Consider the following 24,363-nt stretch of genomic DNA (forward strand, 5'->3'; position numbering starts at 1 on the left):
AGAATTGCCTAAGTTTACCCTGTCCATTCGGTTGCGGTGCCGAATTTCCAACTGTTCCTTAGCCTTCTGGAAGCGAGCATGCTCATTATCATCTGCAGAGGTCTCAAAATATACATCAACATCATTGGTTGGCAGAGGAGTTGGAAGAACTGAAACAAAATTACAGAAGGAGTTTGCTTTGAGGGTCAGGGATCAGTCAGATGCAGTGTTAAAACTGCACAGTGCTTTAGGAAGAAAACCAAGCTCAGGACCTGCAAGATGGACTCAATTTGTGTCATGCCTTACTACAAGTACAGGGTGCTACTCTCTGCCAAGTCTTCACTTTGTTAGATTACAGTGGGCAATATTCTTTACACAATATTCATCAACCATGTCAGTCCATGCTAATTCACCAATTTATTGGTAGCTCAGTCCCCTGGTATTTCCGTCACTCATGAGGCATCCACTCTGGACTGCAGGGCAGAAAAAGAGAAGCTGCTTTTATGTCTTCCCTTCATAATGTGAAACCTGAAAACCATTTTAAAAAAAAAAGCCACCTTACTGATCATCAACTAAAGGGACCAGCATGAAATTAGACCCTGTAGAAGCACTTCCACAAATGTATACATTTTTGAGAAACTTAAAAAAAAACTTTTACTCTTTTGGCAATCTTTAGATCCTAGCTTACTTCAGGAAACTGGCTAAACAGTCTTTAAATATAGACTGGGTAGAGAAAGCCCAACTCACTCTAGATATAATTTTTGAGTTTTCAATATCACTGAAGGACTCTTACACCCATCCCCAATTATTAGGGGATAATGGGGGTAAAAGTAAAACTAAGTTTCTGTAGTTTAGAAGGGCACCTTCCATGGATGTGAAGATACCTTGGTCTTATTGGACTCATGACACTGACCAAAGGGCCTTTCTGGACATCCGTCCAAACATAAGCCCATTGGAATGGACAACCCCTCACCTCACTGTTGTTCACACATAATCTCTTACTAGCACCAGGCAAGTAAGTGTAAGTATAATGGAGTTTAATCTCTAAGAGAAAGAACTGAGAAGGGAGCAAGTTCACTTGGCTAACTTCTTAAGAAACACCTCTGGAATTATGTGTTAGCCCAATTCATTCAAGATTTCCCAAACCAGGGAGGAATAATGTGTAACTTGTTTATCATGACAAATGCCAAAATACAACTAATTTTTACCTTGGAAACAAATTCACCCAATTCCCAGAACTGTGTCATTTTAATCATTCTGACTAGGGCTTGGATTGTGGCTCAGTGGTAGAGCACTTGCCTAGCATGTGTGAGGCCCTGGGTTCGATCCTCAGCACCACATAAAAATAAAATAAAGATATTGTGTCCAACTACAACTAAAAAATAAATACTAAACAAATAATAATGTGACTAATAAAAATATTACTACAGATTAGCCAGTCACTCCGAAGTTTTTCCATCAGAAGAATCTTCTTTGCTCCCTTTAATAAACCTAGAATAAAATCATGTGAAGAATATCTGAGTCCCAAATAAGTTTAAAGAGCAGACAGATCACATTCTCCAAGAAACTAAAAAATTCAGTGAAGAAGAATTCAAGTCCTTTGTGCTAAATGCACATCATTATCAGGGACACATGTCTGCAGGCTCATGAGTTGAGGATGGTTTCTATCACTGGGGTGAATACACATAATGCAAAACACAGTGTGCCTCCACCCTCCATGGGAACAAAAGGGGAAAAGGACAGCATATCTAGAGGTTTACTTCTAAAGACACAAAGGGCTCAGAGCAAAATCACTACAATTCATGAAGCTAGCACATCTACTTGCCTCAGACCCTCTGAAGAGGGACACAAACACGACCACTAGAAACCTTATGCTCTAGACCTTCAAAGCCCTCCAGCCAGCAAACCCTCGCCCTAGCACACAAACAGAATTTTTCCTCCGCAATTTCCCCAAAGCCACACAGATTTCACAGACCTTCCATTCCAAGGTATATCAGAAGACTATTTATTTGAGCCTTTGGATAGAGGTTGCCACCTCTGTATTCTGTGAGATCTTTAAAGGGCCCCAATTACGGAAATTGTATTGATTCTTAGTTTGAATAGTTTTGCAAAGCAATAATTTTTATCACTAAATCTTTCCTTGGTAAAGTTTTTGTACCAAAGTTCCTAAAGCTCACTCTCTTTCACCTTTTTAACTGATTGAAATAACAGTCTTTTCCAAGTACAGCAACTTTCAGAGTAGAAGCTCTGAAAGCATGCTGAATTCAATAAAGATTTTAAAACTCTTTATGAGAAAGAAAAAAGAGGGAGCATGAAGGTATCTGAATGAAATGAAAATGATGAAATGAAATGAAAATGAAATGATGGTTATCAGAAACTACATCCCCACCGGGACCTCTAGAGCAAATACCAGGAACAGGCAGCAAGTCATCCTGATGAATTCCAGAGTAGGAACGAAAGAAAACTGCCTGGCTTGAGGATTTTCCCAGCACATGGATAGGTACCACCAGGTTAAGAGGGGCCTGACAAGAAAAACTCTTCCTACCTGTGTCTAACATAAATCCAACTCAATTGAACTACTGCACTGAGTAGTAGTTTCTCTGAGACCAAAAAACCACAAACTAAAATCTCCTCATTTCCTAAAGCCCTGCATGACCCCAGGTTTCCAATATATTAAAGAAATAGTACTTAGCTACAAAGCTCTATCCTTAGAGTAAATAATGCAAGGTATTTTCGGTATTATGGAATCCCAAAAATATTGTTGCTCTTTTTAAAAGTGGGCGTTCCATCAGGTGGCATCACAGGGTTCGGTAACAGAGTAGTTCAAAGATGAGATTAAGAAGCAAAACTGAGGCAAAACTCAGGCTGGGTGCAGTGGTGCACACCTGAAATCCCAGCTGCTTGAGAGGCTGAAGCAGGAGGCTCTCAAGTTCAAAGCCAGCCTCAGCAACTCAGTGAGGCCCTAATAACTCAATGAGACCCTGTTAATAAAAAAGGGCTGGGGATACGGCTCAGTGATTAAGCACCCCTGGGTTCAATCCCCAGTACCCCCCCCCCAAAAAAAATGAGGCAAAACTTAGAATACAATCATGGACAGAACTCAGGACTATTCAGTTACCCTTTGGTGCCTTTCAATCATGAATGCTTCCCAACCAATACCAGAGCACCCTCAGCACTGATAAACTCCAAGTCTGGATGAGAAAAAACAAGCCCCTGGCTGTGGCCACCCACTGTGCCAGGGAAGGCACACAACACTACCACCACCACCACTAAACGTCCAGCAGACACAAGGGGAGCACGGGACATGGAAAACTGAGCTTACTACTGCCAACAGGAAAGCAAAGCCTCAGTCTAGGAAGCACAAAGATGAGGGGAAAACGACTGACAGCAAACACCTGAGTCGGCAGAAACATGTCACAGATGCAGCCACGAGGACGGCCGGGAGAGACAGAACGCTGGACAGGACAGCGCTGCTGCACAGGGCCAGCGCAAGGCGGGACTTACTCATCGCTTTACACACAGCCATACAATAATCCTCAGACTCAAAATTGTTCCTGTTGCCGCCGCAGCCGCCATATATAAAGTGCACGCACTTTCCCTTGGAGAGGTCGAAGTACCAACGAGGCATCACAGCCCGGCAAGGCCCCGTCATCGCCTCCTGGGAGCAGACAGCTGTGTGAAAATGGTCAGAGTATCAGCAGAGCAGAGGCAGTGCTTCAAATGCTTCAAAATGCTACAGGCCGGCCACGATAAAACCAGGTGTTGGTAATGGGGGACCACACAGGAAATTAAGGCCCTGGCTGACCTAACTCACCAACACAGGTCAGGGGTTCTGTGGATGAAGTCACTTTCCATGTGACAAAAACATAGGGGAATGGAGATTTTTAAAAAATTAAAATTAAAAACAAAACACTTTTTTTGCACCATCTGAGACTAGATTGACACACAGGTTAACAAAGAGGAGTCTCTCATTTTTTTTTTTAATCTGTTCAATGGAAATAGATCCTGGTTTGTCTATTTTAGTGGTTTCAAGGACCCAAAAGAGTCAATGCAGGCAGAAAGGTTATTTTAAGTGGTGATACCCACAGCAAACACTGAAGTGCCTACAAAGGACAAGTGTTCCTATTTTCATATTCTCCAAGATGAATCATAAATTTCTAGACCAATTAATTTTATCCCAGTTGGGTTTTAAAATTCTTCAGATCCTAACTGGTTTCAAATACACAATGAGCAGAGGCCATGTGCTCTCTGGAACTATCACAACCTTTTCTTTGTTTTAGTTGACAAGATCATTCAATTTCAACCTACCAGCTACAGATACCTGAACAGATGGAGCAGCCTACAGATTAGAATATACTTAGAAAAACCCAGCAAGCTATTCCATCCTAAAAGTTAAGACTTGAGAGGAGAAGGATAGATGTAGAATAATCCTGCTGACAAACAGACGATATTGCCTTTTATTTTCTAAACTCTTACAAAGCAAACTCTGTTTCTGAGTCAACCCCATATCTCTTCCTGGTCATGCATGCCTGCTTACTGCTAACATCACTTCACCACTCTACCACTACACAGAAAAGCAGAATTCCCCTTCAGCGCTGAAACACCACCTTTCCTTCTGAAACTTACCTGATTACTTAGAATCTGTATGCCTTCACCATTAAACAATGATCACATGGATTTTAAAGCCACAGCTTTAAACTGGGTTACCTTTAACATCATGAGCAATTTCTTTGTCTGAAATAGCTCCCTCACTGCTGGGTTCAGTTGGGTTCTCTTCATTGTAGTCATCTCCTTTAAAGGTGTCATAGTAGTAATCACGGTCTTCTACCACTTCCTCCCCTTCCTCATCCTCCTCGTCCACAGCTGCTTCTGTGAAGTCTTCCAAATCTGTTTCAGTGGGAAATTCACTAAAGGCCACAATAAAAATAAAGGAAGGTTAATATCAATTCTACACACAAAGCACAATGATTCCCTTCCCTATTCTCAAACACAAAAAGAGAGACAGGAAATAAGCTCAACTTATATGTAACTATGCCATGAAAGTCCTCAGCCTAGCTACATCAGCAAAAGGGAAGAGTTAGTAAACATAGACTACATTAACCTGCAGTAAGTAATGTGGACCACAACAATAAAAAGCCAAAAGTCACAGGTGTGTGTATGATCAGCTTCAATCAGAATGAAATGCAGGTTGAATCAATTCTAGCATTACAAGGGTATGCCCACCTTACCCAAAAGTAAGGAACTAGCAGCCAACAGCCATTATTACAGAAGTGCTAAATTATTTCAGAGCTCAGGACAAGAATTTACCTTTTATAAATATCATAGTCTTCCTCTTCATCTTCCTCCTCTTCTTCCTCTTCTTCTTCTTCTTTTGAGACAGTAGAGTCTACAGAGTCAATAACCTTTGTCTGAGGGCAACACACATATTCGGTGCCATGGAACTGGTCTACTCCACAGGGCAGCAGCATGCCATAGCTATATAAGGTCATTCCCTGAGTCAGACATGCCTAAAGGAAAACCACAGACCACATCAAAACATATTCCACAAAGACTTCTGATACCTGTCTTTATCCCAAAGAAACCCTTATCAAATCACTAAGTAATGCTTTCTCTTACAGACACACAACTTACCAGCCAAAAAGTTGTGATGCTATAAGATTTATTAACTAGGCATAGTGCATGCCTAAAATCCCAGCTACTTGGAAGACTGAGGCAAAAGGATCATAAATTCGAGGACTGCCTATAAACTTAACAATATCATCTTAAAAATAAAAAGGGCTGGGGATGTAGCTCAGTGGTTAAGCACTTGCTTTGTATGTGTGAGGCCTTTGATTCAATTCCTAGTACCTCCAAAAAAAAAAAAAATAAATAAATAGATTATACCCAACTTATAGCATCAGAGCAGCCAAAACAACTAAAAGTCCAAATTTGAAAAAAAAAATTTAAGAAAGTGGGAGTTTCTTCTACTGATTATCAACACTCATTAAAGATGACTAATGCTAATTTTTACTATCACTGGTATAGACACTACTTCAGAATTTGAATAAAGAAAAGACTACTGACTGAAGAATCAATCAAACTACAGATGACCAGAATAAGTGTTTCTCTCCAGCAGAACAGAGAAATGGCAACCAATTCTGAGGTTTATATTCCGTATCCAGTTTTTCTAGAATTGGCTATTTCCACACAGTCCTTAGTAGAGAGGGTTAGGATGCCTTCAGAGGAGGCCTGCTGAAAGCATGTACAACCCCTGCCTAACAGCCTTTTAATCTCTTCTGTGTGTGTGTATGCTAGGAATCAAACTTCATGCCTACTAGGCAAGTGCTGTATTAATAAGCTACACCCAGCTCAAATGAAGAGAGAAACTTCACTATTTTCTTTTTTTTTTGATGCTGGGGATAGAATCCAGGGTGCGGTGAATACTCTACAACTAAGCCACATCTCTAGCCCTATAATAGCTTGAATTTTAGAAGTCGGACAATCTAAGCTATACTTTCTTACAAAAATATCTATTCCTCTCCCATGTATTTTCAATATAGAAGATAGAAGTAATTTTAAAAAAATAACTGAAAGGCAAGGTGAGGTTTTGGACACCAATATTACCTTCTCTTCTAACAGGTACAATGCTTTACTTTTCCCCATCCACTCACTTACCTCTTTGACTACTGTGTGCCAGTGCTGGTGATTCTCACACACCTCCATCCGTTCTTTGTGAAAAAACTGGCACTTTTCTGGAACTAGCAGAACATCACTTACAAATTCACCCACTGGGGGAAAAAAAAAAAAAAGAACCTTTGTCAGAGGCAAATCTGATTATGATTCAAGGCAGAAAGGACTTACATGCCAGACTAATGACAGCTACATAGTCAGGTGTTTACAGGAGCAGTCGCTAATGCTCAAAAGCAGGTGTGAGCACAAGAAATCATCAATGCATCAGGGCCACAATGCCAGCAGCTTTCCTCATGTTTCCCTAACCACACTCCCTCGAAGTCCCATTGAAGGCTTTTAGCAAGACATGACAAGGGGACATGAATAGGATCCCCCTTCATGACCATCTCAAATATATATACAGCCACTCCCACTGACCTCTAGATTCATGGGAACAATATTCCTAGCTTCTTACTTTCCTAATTTGGCTCATATCTCCTTTAATCACAAAATGCCCCAGAAACTAATATTGAAGTATAGATGAACCTTATACTAGACAAATTGATTAAAGTAAAAATCATCAATGGATGTTTAATTATAAAGAGGTAAAGGTACCTTTACAATGGGAAATGCTAGCAAAACTACCTTAACAAGGTGATCAACTAAATATCATTAATAACAGACAAGTTGACATGGGTGATATCCTGAGAAGAAAATATCACCTACCAAAACATACCACCTGAATATGTTCGCGATAAAATAGTAAGACAAATCCAAATTCTGGAATATTCTGTTAAACAAATGGCTTGGATTCAAAAAATGTCACTGTCATTAAATATTTATAAACATAAAGACTGAGGAGCTGTTCTAGATCAAATATAATATGTGATTTTTCTTTTAAAAGAGGCTATAAAGGGCTGGGGATATAGCTCCGTTGGTAGAGTGCTCACCTTGCATGCACAATGCCCTGTGTTCAATCCCTAAGACCATACACACACAATAAAATAAAATAAAATAAAATATAAGAGGCTATAAAAGGGCATTATTTGAATACTTACAGAAACTTCCAAAGTGTAGTAAATATATTATCATTACAAAGGAGAATGTCCTTGGTCTTAGGAAACACAAAGTAAAGCATTTAGAAGTGAACTTTTAGGATGTCCCAACTTATTTTCAAATGGTTGAGCAACCAAAAAGTACCCCCATACACACACAAATAAATTAGGCAAAATTGGAGAATCCAGGTAAAGAGCATAAAGGTATTCACTATTATATTTTTTCTTTAATTCTACATTTTTTTGGGGGGGGGGTGGTGGTGTTATCACCCAGATAAGTAGGAGTGAGGGGCAAGAGCAAATATAAAGTGATCCTGGCTCCTGAACTGATGACCATTATATAGCTGGGCAATGTGGGTTTACAATACTACTGTCCCTGTTTGAGTATGTTTGTAATTTTCCATAATAAAATGCTGAGTGGGGGGTGTGTGTGTGTGTGTGTGTGTGCGCGCGCGCGCGCGCGCCCGTCTGTCTGTCTCACTGCATTACTGCTTAAATTGTGATTCAGTAGTGTAAGGGTAAACTCAGTAATTTGCTTCCCAGGTGAATCTGATTCATTAGCCACATGCTCCATAAAGGATCTAAGTAGAGGAAAAGAGACAAAAGGAGGGATATGTGTTTTGCATTTTGTAGGGACATGGGACAAAAAAGCAGGCAGGCTAACATCTACGGTAAAGGGGAGAAAAAGTTAAAAATGGTACAAAAGTAAAGTCAGTCCTTCTATTATCCAGCTGATTCAAGAAGGGAGTTGTTGCTCTTAAAAGGGGAAAGGATGTGGTTCCTTGTGTTTTAACTTGGAACGGAAAATAGTTTCCCAGCATGAAAACAGTGTTACACACGTTTTCATAGCACTACCAGTACATGGACTTTTGGAGTCAAATTGCCCCATTTGACATGAAATCAGGAATGCCAAGGTAAGCTAGATAGAGTGCTGCTTCCAAGGACCCTGAAGGCTCTAGAGCAGTCAGTGCCTATATTACACAAGTTTTACCAATCAATTGGACATACAACTTCATTTCATTTAAAAATGACAAAAAAATGTAGTGGTAAAAAAAAGATCTCTTCTATTAGGAAAACCAACTCTGATATTCAATCTAAATGCAATTCGATCTAACTACTTAAATTCTGACATCCAATCATCAACTAACATTGTTTAATTGACAATTGTGTATTACCTAGGCATTTTTTGCCTTGTTAATTTATGATAAAAAACAACAAAAGCATATACTTAAGGGACAGGGTATACAGGTTTAAACACCAGGGTTCAATCTCAGCAATGTTCTTTACTAGTAGAGTGATTTTAGGCAAATTATCTAACCTGCCTGTACCTCAGTTCCCATCTCTTATTCTAAGGATTAATGGCCTCATTTTCTGACACGGAAAAAGTTGAGAACAAAAACCAAACCAATCAGTTACTATGTAATTGTAAGTTTTAACTATTGATGTTAATGTTATTTTAAAATCTTGCCCAACTACTTTTACACAAAGTAAACTATACAACCATAATTGTAAAGCAATCTATAGTGAAGCAATAGTTAATGCACTTTATTTTTGTTTTATACAGATAATTACAACACTGAAAAAATTAAAACAGCAATTTCACTACTATATATATCTTTAAAAGCATTAAACAAAAGTAATAAACACACCCCATATATCCCTAAGCTCTCTCATTTAGGGTGGTTAACTTCTAAGACCAGGGTTGTTTCTTACCCAAAGATGCATGTAACACATAATAGATGTTTATTAAATCTGAACTTAAAAAGAAGCACATATAGAGTATGATCCCACTGAGAAAAAAACAAATGGGGAGGGGGTGTTGTGTTGTTTTGTTTTGAGATAGGTCTCACTACAGTTGCCCAGGCTGGCCTTGAACTTGTGATTTTCCCGTGCAAAATTCTAAAGTATCTGTGATTACAGTTGTGCACCACTCTGCCTGATTTTGGAGTTGGGGGGGGATCTCAAAGCATACACATTTCTACATGTATCCAAAGAAAAATATTTTCACTTATACACCAAAATGTTAGTCAGGTTGACTGAGTTCAGAAATGGAAATGACTTTTTGCCCCCTCCCCCACACCTCATACTTCATTTGTTGAAAAACAAACTAAAAGAGGAAACACATTTCAATCCCAGTATCCGTTCTATCAATTTATTGCAACTTTCTGCCTTTGTTAAAACCACTTATCAGAAGCTTCTGGGGGGAAAATTTATGTAGAAAGATGAGTATTCAGTCAGTTTTATAAAACACTGAAAATGGTTTGGTATCACTTTAAAAGTTTATATGCAAGTTTGTGGTAACAATCTTCAGTTTAACCTGCTGGAGCACAATATAATGGCTATTATTTTCTAAGCCACTACACAAACATAAAGCTATATTGTTTTTGCTGTTCAATGCATAAGGCAATACAGCAAAACCTAACCTACAGCTTCAGTTGTGACTTAATCTCCAACCTCTTTTCACTCTATTCACTCTCTGAGATTCATTTTTTCTTTCATGCCACCTCACTCCAGCAGCGGCATGGCAGCCTTCCAGGTTTTAAAGCTTTTTCAGAGTTGCTGAAATTCCTTTCAGAAAAACAAAGGCTGTTTATCCACTCGGGAAAGCCCCCAACACTAACATCCACGTGTGTAAATAAACCTACAGCAAAAGTACTTTGCAGCTGGAAAGGAATACATTTATGGAACTCTTGGAGGATACTGCCCAGGTGGAAGAAAACAGCCTAAAGCAATAAGTAGGAGCCATCTTTGGTAGATATCTTTGAGGTAAAGAGTGCTCCAAGAACTGAAGGATCCAAGCAGAAACATTCACCTTGCACAAGGGTACACACTGTCAACAGAGATAATGTTTGGGGCCACTGTGAATTCAAAGACTACAGGACTTGCAAAGGAACACCTACAATGAAACAAGTTACTGCAACCTACCTACAACTGCTGAAGACTGCATCTCAAAGCCTCTGAGACTGGTTTTGATTTAGTTATTAAATGGGAATTTTTCTGGTAGTTTTCCCAGTGCAGTAACATTCCCTGTCCAAATCTCCATCCAAATATAACCCAAAACAAAATCAGTCATGAACTTATAAAACTCTCTTCTTTAGTACAAGAGTCAGTACACATACAAATGTCAGAGATGACTAAACTCCCCACCACCACCAGTACCTACAGTTTTGCTGCATTTTTTTTAAACCGCCCCCCATTCCCACCCCCAAGTACTGAGGATTGAACTCAGGACCTCATACAAGGTAAGCAAGTGCTCTACCACTGAGTTATATCCCCAGGTGTCGGTTTTGCTTCTTCACACATCACCTACTCTGTCCTACTTGGGTCACTATTATCATGTATATATGTATGTATATGTGTACGTGTGTGTGTGTGTGTGTGTGTGTGTGTGTGTATTATAGATAACCAGAAGGCAGTAGTAATGTAAGATACAAGGTTCATTTTGAGGAGGGAGAAGATTATTCAACTGTTCCTTCTCACCAAATCTACTATACAACATTTAAAAGAGCCACACTGATAGACATGCAGCATCATAAAACTTCAGACAATCCAACCCTGGACTTATTATGAATACTGTCAGTAACTTAATCAACTGTAATAAAGATACTACCTAGCAGTCAGGCTCAATGGCACACATCTGTAATCCCAGAGGCTTGGGAGGCTGAGGCCTTAAGCAATTCAGTAAGAACTTATCTCTAAATAAGATATAAAAAAAGGCTGGGCTGTTAAGCAACCCTGGGTTCAATCCCTGATACAAAAAAGAAAAAGAGAGAGAGAGAGAGAGAGAGAGAGAGAGAGAGAGAGAGAGAGAGAGAGAGAGAAGAAAAAAAGAAATATACTACCCAATAAAAACAATAACAAGCAAACAAAAATAGTGCCCAGAAACAGAGGTAAGAACACTGTGATATCCAAATCAATTAATAAAGGCACCCAATCAATACACACATAGCTTGTTTTCCCCAGTTCCCCATTTCTTCACCCTTCCTCTGGCTGGCCTATGCTTTGGATTTGCTAGGCAGCAATATATTAAAGGAGATTTCAGGATTTAAGCCAACCACCCTATTGCAATCTCTCTTTCAACACATAGCATTCATTTTTTTTTTTTTTTTTAACTTGGGGTGGGAGGCTGAATCCAGGGACACTTCACCACTGAGCTACATTCACAGAGCCTGGAACTTTCAATCATCCTGCCTCTGCTTCCCGAGTCATGGGATTATAAGTACGTGCAACCATCACCAGTCAAACTGCATACTTTTAAATGAGTAAATTGTATAGCATGTGAAATATACCTCAACAAACCCAATTTTTAAAAAAGCCAAGATTTGGTTGTGGGAATAGCAGGCAAAGAAGAAAATATACTGAGAATACAGGAATTTGAGCTATCACTTTGAAGCCTTTTGTTGTTGTTGTTGTTGTTGTAAGTTTGTTTTGTTTTGGGGGACAGGGAGGGGCAGGGGGTGGTTCCCAGGGATTGAACTCAAGGACACCGGACCACTGAGCCACATCCCCAGCCCTTTTTGTATTTTATTTAGAGACTGGGTCTCATTAAGTTACTTAGTGCCTTGCTTTTTTGCTGAGGCTGGCTTCAAACTCACAATCCTCTTGTCTCAACCTCCCCAACTGCTGGGATTATACGCGTGCACCATAGCATCCAGCTCACTGGTTTTAATATGCACTCACAGGTCGATAAGGCAATGTAGATTTTTGTACATCTGGACATGTAATACATACATATATTTCTTAGCTTCGTTTATTGAGTGTGCCTAGAAGCAACAACACCCATGGCAGCAGTAAGCATTCCTAATGCCCAGATCCCCAGGACCTCAAATCCTGAACACTGCTACCAGTCCCATTAAGAAATCAAAGAAGAAATGGCTTACTCGAGGCATGGGCAAGGGAAAATTCAGAATGCACTTAGGGAATCTTTTGTATCAGGCAAGTAAGCCCTCAAAGAAAGACAGGGATATGTTAAAAGGATACAGGAAAACAGCATAAAATGGTTTCCACGATCAAATCTGGAAAATGAATACATATAAAATAACTGAAATCTAAAACCATCTGTTTTAGTTAAGTTTTTGCATCCCTATGACCAAAGTATCCTACAAAAAAATAGTTAGAGGAAAAGTTTATTTGGGGCTTACAGTTTCAGAGGTCTCAGTCCAAAGTGAAGCAGCATATCATGGGAAGTGTGTGATGAAGGGAAGCTGCTTCCCTCATGGTAGCCAGAAAGCAGATAGAGGAGACAGAAGGGGGCACAAGCCCAGTAACATAGCTCCTTCAGCCATGTCCCACCTGCCTATGGTTACCCACCCAGTCAGTCCATTCAAACTAGGACAGACTCATAATCCAATCACTTGATTGCATTAACAAAGCATCTCATATCCAAACCAAAACAGCATCTTAGCCAGCAGATAAACATAATCAAGAATAACACAACAAATTGACATCACACAACTGCTAATAAATACAATGTCACAAAATTCTGTGACATTCCTCTCAAAATGCATACACTAAATAAAGCATGGAACAAGAAGTGGTAGATATCAGGACAGGGTTAAAGTCAAGGTTCAGCAAATTATGGAAGGTGATTTTTTTTTAATTTTTTTTTTAAATATTCATTTTTTAGTTCTCGGTGGACACAACATCTTTGTTGGTATGTGGTGCTGAGGATCGAACCCGGGCCGCACGCATGCCAGGCGAGCGCGCTACCACTTGAGCCACATCCCCAGCCCTGGAAGGTGATTTTTATTTTTATTTTGTACTAAGAAATGAATCCAGGGCCTCAGGTATGGTTACTCTACCATTGGGCTACACCTCCAGCCCTTTTCCTTTTGAGACAGGGTCTCACTAACTTGCTCAAGGTGGTCTTGAACTTATGATCCTCCTCTCTCACCCTCCTAAGTAGCTGGATTTACAGATATACACCACTGTGCCCAACAGATTATGGAGTTTTAAAGTCATACTTAGAAATTTCAAAATTATTTTAGGTAAAGAAGAGATGCTAAAGAGTTTTACATACAGGAGAGACATAACTTTATTTTCACTTTAGATCACCATAAGGGCAACAGACTGGACAACAGAACAGAGAAATATGTGGAGGCTGCTGTCATGATGGAGACAAGTGACCAAAGCCTGAGTTAGAGCAGTGAGAATCTGATGGAGGACATAATCCAGAAATTTACAAATTTCCTCAACTCACAGCACCCCAAGTATCTCATTTTTTTTCATAACACCCCTAGGCCAAAAAAATATTTAAAGAGGGGTTGGGCCTGTAGCTCAGTGGTAGAATGCTTGCCTTGCATGTGTGAGGCACTGGGTTTGAGTCTCAGAACCACATTCAAAAAATAATTAATTAATGAAGGTATTGTGTATCCATCTACAACTAAAAAACACATTAAAGGTAAGTAGTTAGGTCAAAAAACAAACTAAATAAGTATCTGTGTCCAACCATTAAGTGCATTTTGGGCACTGCACAACTCCTTCCACACTGCAATCAGACTGAATATCATGGCCCTTGTTTCTTCTTCTAAAGTGATTTTACTGGTATGCTTGCTTTTTTCCACAGGAACCACTGGAAACACAGCTTCATAAAGATATGAAGTTTTCACAAGATAAATAATGTTGAAATAAAACTATCTCCAGATAACAGTCTGAAGAACATCTGGCATATGTCACTTTTCCCTTGCAAATAACATATATCCTGCAAATAAAATATGTCCTTTTTAGTTTCTTGCAAATCCTGGGGTACCTCGGAGCAGTTTGGGAATCATGGATATAAGCCATATATAAGAGGTAAAAATCAAGCTGACTTGAAAACTGAAATGGGACGGGCATGGTGGCTGATAATCCCAGCAGTTCAGGAGGCTGAGGCAGGAGGATCAGTGGTTCAAAACCAGCTTTAGTAACTGAGTAAGGTTGTAAGCAACCTAGTGAGATACTGTCTCAAAAGGCTGGGGATGTGGTTCAGTGGTTAAGTGGCCCTATATTTAATCCATGGTTAAAAAAAAAAAAAAGAAAGAAAGAAAGAAAACTGAAATGGATATGGGGAGATATTATCTTCTATGATAATAGAAGAATCATAGGTTCCAGGTTCACTTGGAAGTCTACCTGTACAGTAAAGCTGGCAAGTAACAAGAACAAATAGGAAGATTAGAATGCAAAATCTTTAGGGGTGAGGATGCAAAAGAAATAATTTTCAGTACTTTCTATTTATTGTCCACAAATATTCAAAAATAATCTCTTAGCCTGGGGATGTAGCTTAGAGGTCGAGTGCTTGCCCAGAATGCATAAGGCCCAGGGTACAATATTCAGCATGGCAACACACATATACACACACACATTTATGTTTATCATGTTTCACTTTTAGTTGAAAATGTTACAGATGATGAATGAAACCTCATAGGCAGAGATTTCCCAGAGTCAAATGAAAGGAAAGAATATCCTTAAAATGCTTCATACAAAAATTTTGACAAGTTTCACACTACTGTAAGATGCTCAGTTTTAAAGTAAATGTTAAAGCATGCACACTGTCCCTCTTTTCCCCTACTGAGTGCTCTTAAAACTAAGTTAATTGCTCAGCTGTTCCTTCAAGTGCTGATTCTTCCTATTATTTGCTTGCTCGATGTTAGGCAAAGAAAAATAGCATTCTACTGTGCTGCTGTCTGTAGTTTAAGGAAATGTTTTAAAGAGAGGAAGGGAAATAAGTTTAACTGACAGCTCAAAATAGATGTATCTACAGAACTCCTCAGGATGTCACTGTTGATGCCAAATTTATGTTAAGATTATCATGGATCTGGGCTGGAGATATAGCTCAATCGGTGGAGTGCTTGCCTCCCCTGCACAAGGCCCTGGGTTCAATTCCCAGCAAAACACACACACACACACACACACACACACACACACACACGATTATCATGAATCATTTAAACCCATTTTTTGTCCCTTTAATCATCTATGACCAAATATGGAATGTGTCAGATGAGGAATGGTTAGGATGACTACTAACACTGTTGCTGAATAATATACTATCACAGCTTTATTTAAGTTGGCTCCAAATGCTAATGCCATCAATGGAGTCATAAACATCTCAGTAAGCCCCAAACCCATCAAAATGGTGGGTTCCATAGCATCTGGCCCCGGCACCTGTTACTTACCATGAGTCACTTTTCCTTCTCCCGAACACTACCAGAAGTCTAGTCTAACAGTACAAATGCAGTTCAAGTAAGGGAGACAAAGAATCTTTTCCTTGGACTACTTTCTACTATCACCCCTCTCTACTATCATTGTAAAACACTAATTTCAAACTGTTAATGTGAGGGGAAAGCTGAACTGCTCTTGGGCAGTACTCTTACTCTAGACACTGAGAACACCTACAACGGAAAAGGCAGTTAGTAATCACTGAGAAGTCAACCACCAACACAGGAAAGTGCTGCCTATCCAAAGGACAAATTCCCTCGTAAGTTCATCTTAACAGATGCAGATATTTCACTGTTATGTCTAGAAAAAGTTAAATTTAAAGATGAGGGAGAAGTTAAAAGTAACTCAAAACACTTACCAAGACACTTGAAAGGTATAACAATGTGATTCTTGCACTGTTTTTTGTCCCTCCGGCACCAATTGTCAATACTGACAGGCTGGTTTGCTTCCATCACATTTGTGATCTTCAGTTCTGGATACATCTGTTAAGGAAAAAAACAAACACAAAAACAAAAAACAAAAACATGCACATACAATAAATTAACCTGCAGATGGACATGCACTTTCAAGTTAGGATAAGTATTTAAGTTTACTCAGGCTCTAATCTTATCCTACATAAATCTGAAGTTTCACTCCACCACCTCTGTGGTTCCAACTAAAGTCACCAAGTAAAAAAAGACATAAACTATTAGTTTTCCTTTGACAGGTTACATTTCTGACTGCTCCTATGCATTCTCTTTTAAAAAGGAATCTGTATTTAAGGACAAACAAAAGCAGCAGGCTTTCATCCCAAAACAAATCCAACTGGATATCAAGTTCCTCTACAGGGCATGAGTAAATCACTGAGATCATGAACCTCTTTAGGTAAGGCAAGTCTATGGAAGTATCTGTTAAAATTACAGAACAAAATTTCATTCATTATGTTGGCCTTGGTAAATTAAAGCATCTCATTTTCTTTGAACGACCTTTTCGCTTTGGACCAAAAGGGAAGCTGACTCAGATATGAGATGATCAATTACAATACTGGTGACTTTCTATTAGCAAGTAGAAAACAAGCAGACATACACACAATATTTTGCTTTCCATCTTCCCAAGACTAGTAGAAAGACAAAAGTAGCACACTCTGCTTCTATAGCACTTGCCAAGTTTCTGGAGTATTCCTTCTGGAAAGAACTGAGACCTCACAGCACACACAGGCAACGCCTTTGAGAGACCTCAGTCATACCAGACATTTAGAAGCAAAAGGCCTGGGCTCCAGTTATTGGCATCATATCTATTTCCAAGGTAAACAAATTCAATCCTGACCCCAGGGGTGGGGTAAGTTTTAACTGCCTGGCAACAATCTTACCTCCTGACAGTACTGAAGAACTTCTTCTTTTGTTCCAAAGCAGCTCTTGGTGCCTGTTGGGTCAGGTTCCCATTTCCCAGTCTGGATGTTCACATGCATATTTAACTTCCCACAGAACATTGCAATTTGTGGCTCTGCAACAGCAAATCCTGTTCCAGCATTGGCTGCAAGAGCCTACCAAAGAGTGGGGTGGGGGGAAAGTCCAGGTTTACTCCAAAGAGGGTGGCAGCACAGTCATTCAGTGGTTTGTGACAAAACTGATCTTTTGATAAACTTTGTTATTTACTATTTTTATCTTCATATACAAACCCTTTCCACAGGAGGAGATCCAGAATTTTAAAATGACCTCTGGACAACTTTGGCTAAAGAAAAAGGTCAATTAGAAATCCAGACCCCAGTTTCAACCTGGGATACTTGTAACCTAAGAAACCTGACTGTACCTGCCCTACTACAAGCAAATCTATTCACTTCTTCAATATAATAAGTCACAAAAATAGAGAACGGCTCAAGTTCCAGTGATTTTACTTAATTCACAATACAATAAAAATTTTATTGAGCAATTATTTTGAAGGCAATGTGCTTAATGCTTAGCACACAAGGATAAACAAGAAGTTATGGCCCCACTCTCTCAGTTTCTGATGTAATACACGAAGTCAAAATTCACACAAAAATGTGTGATTACATTCCCAGTTCTAAGAAGGAAAAGTGAAGAGTGCTCAGAAAATATACAAAAAGGTCATCTCATTGGCAGAGTGCTAGCCTAGCATGTGTGAGGCACTCGGTTTGATCCTTAGCACTACATAAAAATAAATACAGGCATTCTGTCCATCTACAACTACAAAAAAATTTAAAATAATAATAATAAAAAGGTATCTGACCCAATCTTCAGTAGAAAGATGATCAAAGAATCTTCCTGGAAAAAAAAAAGTGAGGCTTAAGCAGAGCTTTGAGCATCTCCCATGGAGAAAATGTAGACCATGAGGTAGAGAAAAGGTAGCGTGGAATGCAGAAATAGTTCTAGATAATCTGTAGATGGAAAAAATTACAGTCTTTTAAAAAAAATTTTTAGTTACAGATGAACATGATACCCTTATTTAATTTATTTATTTTTATATGGTGCTGAGGATAAGACCCAGTGCCTCAAATGTGCTAGACAAGCACTCTACCACTGAGGTACAACCCCAGCCCAAGAATTTGTCTACTTCACTAGAAGTGTTGAGAGATTTTAAGCACAAAGTTACTACTTTCAATATGTAACACTGTTGCTTTTCCTGGTTGCAATATGAAGAATGATGAAATGCCTCAGAAAGTCAGAGGTGCACAGTACAAAAGGATGATGGTAGCTTGGGCTAAAGTAAGCACAGAGATTCTAGAGAAGGACAAAAGGAAAATAAGTAAGCCCTGAAGATAGATTAAATATGGAGGAAGAGGAAGATGTAAAATTTGGCTTGTGTGACTATTTAGATCTCCATCGTCCCGTAAAAGGCCTACATATAGAAAGTTTAGTGACCAGCCTGTAGTGTTACTGCAAAGTGGTGGAACCTTTAGGAGGTGGGGCCTAGTGGGAGAAAGTTAGGTCACTGGGGGCATGCCCTTAAAAAGACACTGGGATCCCAGCCACCATGAGGTGAACAATTTCTTCTGCCATGCAGTCCTACCATAATGTTCTGCCATGCCACAGGCCCAAAAGAACAGGGCCCAACTAACCATATTCTGAAATCTCTAAACTGAGCCAAAATAATCCTTTCCTCTTTTTAGTTTGATTATCTCAGGTATCTTATTACAGTGATGCAAAACCAACTACCATAGTCTGCATTACTCAATATGTGGTGGCATCATTCATGGAAACAATACCAAAAGAGAATTCCTGAGCTGGGAAAAATTTGTGTCTACTGCTCAAGTTACTTGGGAAATTGAGGCAGAAGGACTGCACAAGCCCAGGAGTTTGAGGCCAGCTTGGGCAACACAGAAAGACCTATCTTAGCTGAATTGACCCAAGCTACCATTCTCCTTCTTTGGACTGTGCACCTCTGACTTCCTGAGGCATTTCCCTGCTTACATTCTTATTTCCTTTTAGTCCATTCTTCATTACATGTCTGTAGATTCCAGCAACTAAAGAGGATGAGGCAGAAGAGTCACAAGATCAAGCCCAGCCTTGGCAACTTAACAAGACCTATTTCGAAGGAATTAAAAAAAAAAAAAAAAAAAGGCTGGGGATGTAGCTCAGTGGTAGAGAGGCCTTGGATTAAATCACTAACACTGCAGGCAGGCAGGAAGATCAACTCTTTTAAAACAAAAGGGATTCCATGAACTATTTTTATCCAACAATAATCAAATATTCCATAAAGTCTTTGGTCAGTAGCCTCTTGTTTTGTGATCAGATATTAACTATTAATAATCTCAGAAATTATAGACAGGAAATAACATTTAGTAATTATGGTGGTAAGCCTCCTGCAAAGAAACAAGCACAGGAGTGCATCTATTATTACAGCTGTCCACCTTTATCTGCAGGGATGTGTTCTACTAGCAGATGAATAATATTCTTTGTATGCATACACACACACCTATGATAAAGTTTAATTTATAAATTAGGTATAGTACGAAATAAGCAACAATTGCTAATAAAATAGAACAGAGCTTATTAAAATCAACCTCCTTTCCACTGAGGAGAAGGAAACACAAATACCTGTTAGATCACTCAGAGAAAGCTAATTTGGAATTAAAATGTTGTCAAGATCTATCAAGGTTGGAAAACACTGCAATTAAATCCAACAAACAATTAGCACCCTTATTAATTAAACTGATTGTAGTCCTGCTGTGATCAACAATCATTTATTAAAAGAGAAGACCCTAGGTTCTATGCCTTTAGTAAAACTGCATATGAAGCTTACAGACTGATGTGAATTCCTGCTTCCTTGAAAGAAGGGAAAAAAATTAAAGCTATCTAAAGAAAGTAACACATACTTAATTATAGGGAATACTATAAATTCAAACAATGTGTTTTAAGTAAACAAATCATTAAAAGGTACAGAGGATGCACAAGACAAATGTGTTTAATTCTTAAAATGAAGTTCAAGATGTGAACCAAAAGGAAGGGCTTCTTTTGGGCTTAGAGTGTAGCTCAGTCATAGAGAGCTTGCTTATTAGCATGAGGCAGGCCCTGCATTTCACCCCCAACAGAATGACAAAAAGGAGAGAAGGCTTTTCTTTTGTGATCCATAACTAAGAATTGTGGCTAGAAACCTGGATATATATGAGAAAGTCAAACGAAAGGTCAGAAGGATATGTTTCCTAAATTTACTACAAATAAACTAGCAAAAGATTTTAAGCAGTGTTTCCTAAATTCTCTCTATGGCTTTGTATACTTTCAACATTAAACAACACAGCTACTGAATAGAATTTGTGGTAGAGTAACAGAGGACCAGGTGTGATGGCACATACCTGTAATCCCATCAGCTCAGGAGGCTGAGGCAGAAGGATTCTGAGTTCAAAGCCAACTCAGCAAAAGCAAGGCGCTAAGCAACTCTGTGAGACCCTGTCTCTAAATAAAATACAAAATGGGGCTGGGGATGTGGCTCAGTGGTTGAGTGGCTGAGTCTAATCCCCAGTCAATCCCCAAAAATAATAGAGGGGAATGCAGAGAACATCTATACCTTAAATTCTAAAACTGATACTGGTAAGAACCAAGTGTCAATTTGTTATATGAGCTCACCCAAGCCACAGTCCTGAAGTAGTCAAATTTAGTGCAGGCAGCCATTCATCAGCACCAAAGATTATGTTCCACATGTTACTCATTATGGTTGTTGGCTATAATACCACAAGAGTTCCAACAGTATAAATGTTCAGTTTATGAGTCAACCACGGAGGTCAATACATCAGTAGTAAGTGCATTTGATCTCTGCACTGAAATGGTCAGCATTATCATCTCTAAAGAGAATCTAAAATACCAGAGGTTAAAGCAACAGGAAGAAGAGATAAGCAGCAACAGATCCTCACATCAGTTACCACCAAGAAAAAGGAGAGTAACTGGAATCAATCCAGACAGCTAATAAGCTATAGTGATTCACTTCTGAGTTCAAAAAGATTAATCCTTGTGGTTATGAGAGACTCTCAAGAAAGTATCATCTGAAATATAAAAAGCCTCTGCGGACCATGTCTAGGAATCAACTAATCAAACACACCCCATCCTTACCTAGTGTATGATAGGGTGACTTTTTCTATAACATTTAGACTCCTTTGAAAATGCTCTTATTTAATGTGCTTTCCATTTTCTTAGGCACAGACTGTGCCTTGATCCATTACATCAACATATAAATCAATCTGTTTCCTAATCTAACATGTTACAAATGGGATTTCACTGCCAAGTCAGCATTTCTGAGCTCCTGTGAACCTGGAATCCTCCATGAAAGAAAATTAATGCCCCATGTGTTGGCACTTAAACCAGTCTTTGTGATCTATGCACATTGCAGCACTTTTAAGGCTTTGAAAACAAATTGCATCAATTGCTTTCCTAGCCAGTGCTTCCACTTTACTTAATAATTCATTCTTAATAAGAAATTCCATTTTATTAATTTAGCTTGGGGAAAAGAGTTTAGCTATCCAAGGACAAAATTCAACTTGGTAAAAACTGCTTCTAGTAACTTGGTTGAAACCCTGAAATAACTTTAAGCAATAAATATGTAAATATAATAAATCTGAATCTGAACCTATGATAAATCAGATCCTTTAATCACCACTTCAAAAGACACTACTACTGGGGCCACCTAATCCCTACTTCTTCTCCCTTTATACATACACTCAGGACCTCACTAGCCCTCCCACCCCAAAGCCAGCATACAGGCTGAGTTATTTCTACCCTCACTAAAGCTATTGCCCCAGAATCAAATCAACTACAGGATTTGTGAAAATGCCAATTACTGTAAAGAGAACATATTCCAAAGAGCAGGGTTCTATCATACTACTTAGAGTAGAACCATGTTTTCCTGGATGGGAAGGCACTGATTTACAGACATGCTCCACTCTCTGAAGGCAAGTAAACACAGTTCCAGTTCTAATAAACACTAATGAAAAAGGCCTTCACAGGCCTAGGTGCCACTTGAGGTTCATGACTGAAAAAGATGCAACATTCCTACACAAAGGCCTTTCTTTTTTTGTTAAAGAAAAAGTCAGTAAAGAGCAATCTATTAAAAAATTTGAAGAACCTATATACTACTTTCATTCCTGTTTATTCAAGTGCTGAAAGACACTTCATGATTCATAAACTACAATGGTTTAATCTGTGCCCACAAACCATCAACAAAGATTTACTTATCTGTATAAAGTGAAATAAATCCTGTTTTTAGCATACTTTAAAAGTATTTTCCCCAAAGTGTTTCTTTTTTAAAAATTTAAATTTGTTATATATGACAGCAGAATGCATTACAATTCATATTACACATATAAAGTACAATTTTTCATATCTCTGGTGGAGTCACACCATTCATGTCTTCATACATGTTTAGGGTAATGATGTCCACTCATTCCACCATCTTTCCTACCCCCATACCCTCTCCCTTCCCTTCCCTCCCTCCTCAAGGTATTTCTAAGTTACAAAAGGAAATGCAATTACTTTAGAGTACAGGCACCCATCAGAACACCAATGTTGCCAGACACAGTAGGACATTCCTATAATCCCAGATACTTGGGAAACTGAGGCAAGAGGATCACAAGCTAGAAGCCAGCCTCAGCAACTTAAAGAGACCCTGTGTCACAAAAAGGGCTGGGGATATAGCTAAGTGGTAAAGCACCTCTGGGTTCAACCCCCAAGACCACACACACACACACACACACACACACACACACAAAAGGTTAACTTTACCAGCAAAAACCATTCAAGAATACTGATCAAGGGTTGGGGACATAGCTCAATGGTAAAGTGCTTGCCTAGCATGCGTAAGGACCTGGGTTACATCTCCAGGTTCAAAACAAAACCAAAAAATAAAACAACAAAAACTGATCAGAAAACACTGAGGGAATGTTGCAAGTAGAGAAAAGACTAAGAAGAAATGACAAGTAAATGCAGTGTGGAAGCCTGGACAGGAACCTGGAATAGGAAAAGGACTTAAGTGGGGAAACTGAAGCAATTATTTGTATAAGCTGTACCAATGGCCAATGTAACTCTCCTAATTTTTTCTTTGCGGTGGGGGGGGGGGTGTTGGGGGATACCAGGGATTGAACTCAGAGCTACTCGCCACTGAGCCACATCCTCAGCCCTATTTTGTATTTTATTTAGAGACAGGGTCTCACTGAGTTGGTTAGCACCTCGCCGTTGCTGAGAATGGCTTTGAACTTGTGATCCTCCTGTCTCAGCCTCCAGATCTGCTGGGATTACAGGCGCAGCACCACCACACCTGGCTGGGTTTTTGTTGTTGTTGTTGTTAGTTTTAAATAATTGCTCTGAATTATTTAAGATGTTAGCATTAATGGAAGGCACAAGGAACTCAGTAGTATCTTTGCCATTTTTATTTAAAAGTCTAAAATTAGTTCAAAATAAAATGTCTGGGGGCTGGGGATGTGGCTCAAGCGGTAGCGCGCTCGCCTCGCATGCGTGCGGCCCGGGTTCGATCCTCAGCACCACATACCAACAAAGATGTTGTGTCCGCCGAGAACTAAAAAAAAAATAATATTAAAAAATTCTCTCTCTCTCTCTCTCTCTCTCCTCTCTCACTCTCTCTTTAAAAAGATAAAAATAAAAAAAAATAAAAAATAAAATGTCTGGTAGGGACTGATAGAACACATTTTTAGATTAGGCAACTAATAAGTGTAACCAAAGCAGGTTCGATACCTGAAAAGCATGTTGTTTATTCCAAACACACAGGCACATATCCTAATATATATAATTAAATTTTGTTTCAGAGGTCTATTACAATTCTGATCCAGGGCTTAACATAAAGAAATTTCACCTTGATTGCTATAAAAAGAGTGACTACAAACTTTAGAGTATCTTCAGCAGCAAAAAATGGAAACTTTTTAAGCAGGAGGAACCCAGGCTTTCAAGTCAGGCCTGGTGATATATGTCTGTAAACCCATCTACTATGGAAGCTGAGGCAGGATTCCAAAGTTCAAGGTCAACATGCAACTTAGTGACATCCTATCTCA

At 39.1% G+C, this 24,363-nt stretch overlaps 1 protein-coding gene across 4 annotated transcripts in view; it reads right to left on the reverse strand.

The window, feature by feature from the left end:
- The window catches only part of APLP2 (amyloid beta precursor like protein 2), a 72,148-nt gene that overhangs the window by 19,680 nt on the left and 28,105 nt on the right, over window positions 1-24,363 (reverse strand). For 2 of the 4 annotated variants that reach the window (XM_081260813.1, XM_081260814.1), the window contains exons 2-8: window positions 17,227-17,400; window positions 16,237-16,360; window positions 6,634-6,746; window positions 5,287-5,486; window positions 4,687-4,886; window positions 3,484-3,651; window positions 19-149 (exon numbers count right to left, since the gene is read on the reverse strand). In XM_081260813.1, coding sequence (XP_081116939.1) covers window positions 19-149; window positions 3,484-3,651; window positions 4,687-4,886; window positions 5,287-5,486; window positions 6,634-6,746; window positions 16,237-16,360; window positions 17,227-17,400 — 1,110 coding nt within the window. The remainder of the gene's footprint in view (window positions 1-18; window positions 150-3,483; window positions 3,652-4,686; window positions 4,887-5,286; window positions 5,487-6,633; window positions 6,747-16,236; window positions 16,361-17,226; window positions 17,401-24,363) is intronic. The other 2 variants (XM_081260816.1, XM_081260815.1) reach the window with 1 other exon arrangement.

Source organism: Spermophilus citellus (assembly GCF_964194105.1).
Source record: "Spermophilus citellus genome assembly, chromosome: 2".
Taxonomy (NCBI): Eukaryota; Metazoa; Chordata; class Mammalia; order Rodentia; family Sciuridae; genus Spermophilus; species Spermophilus citellus.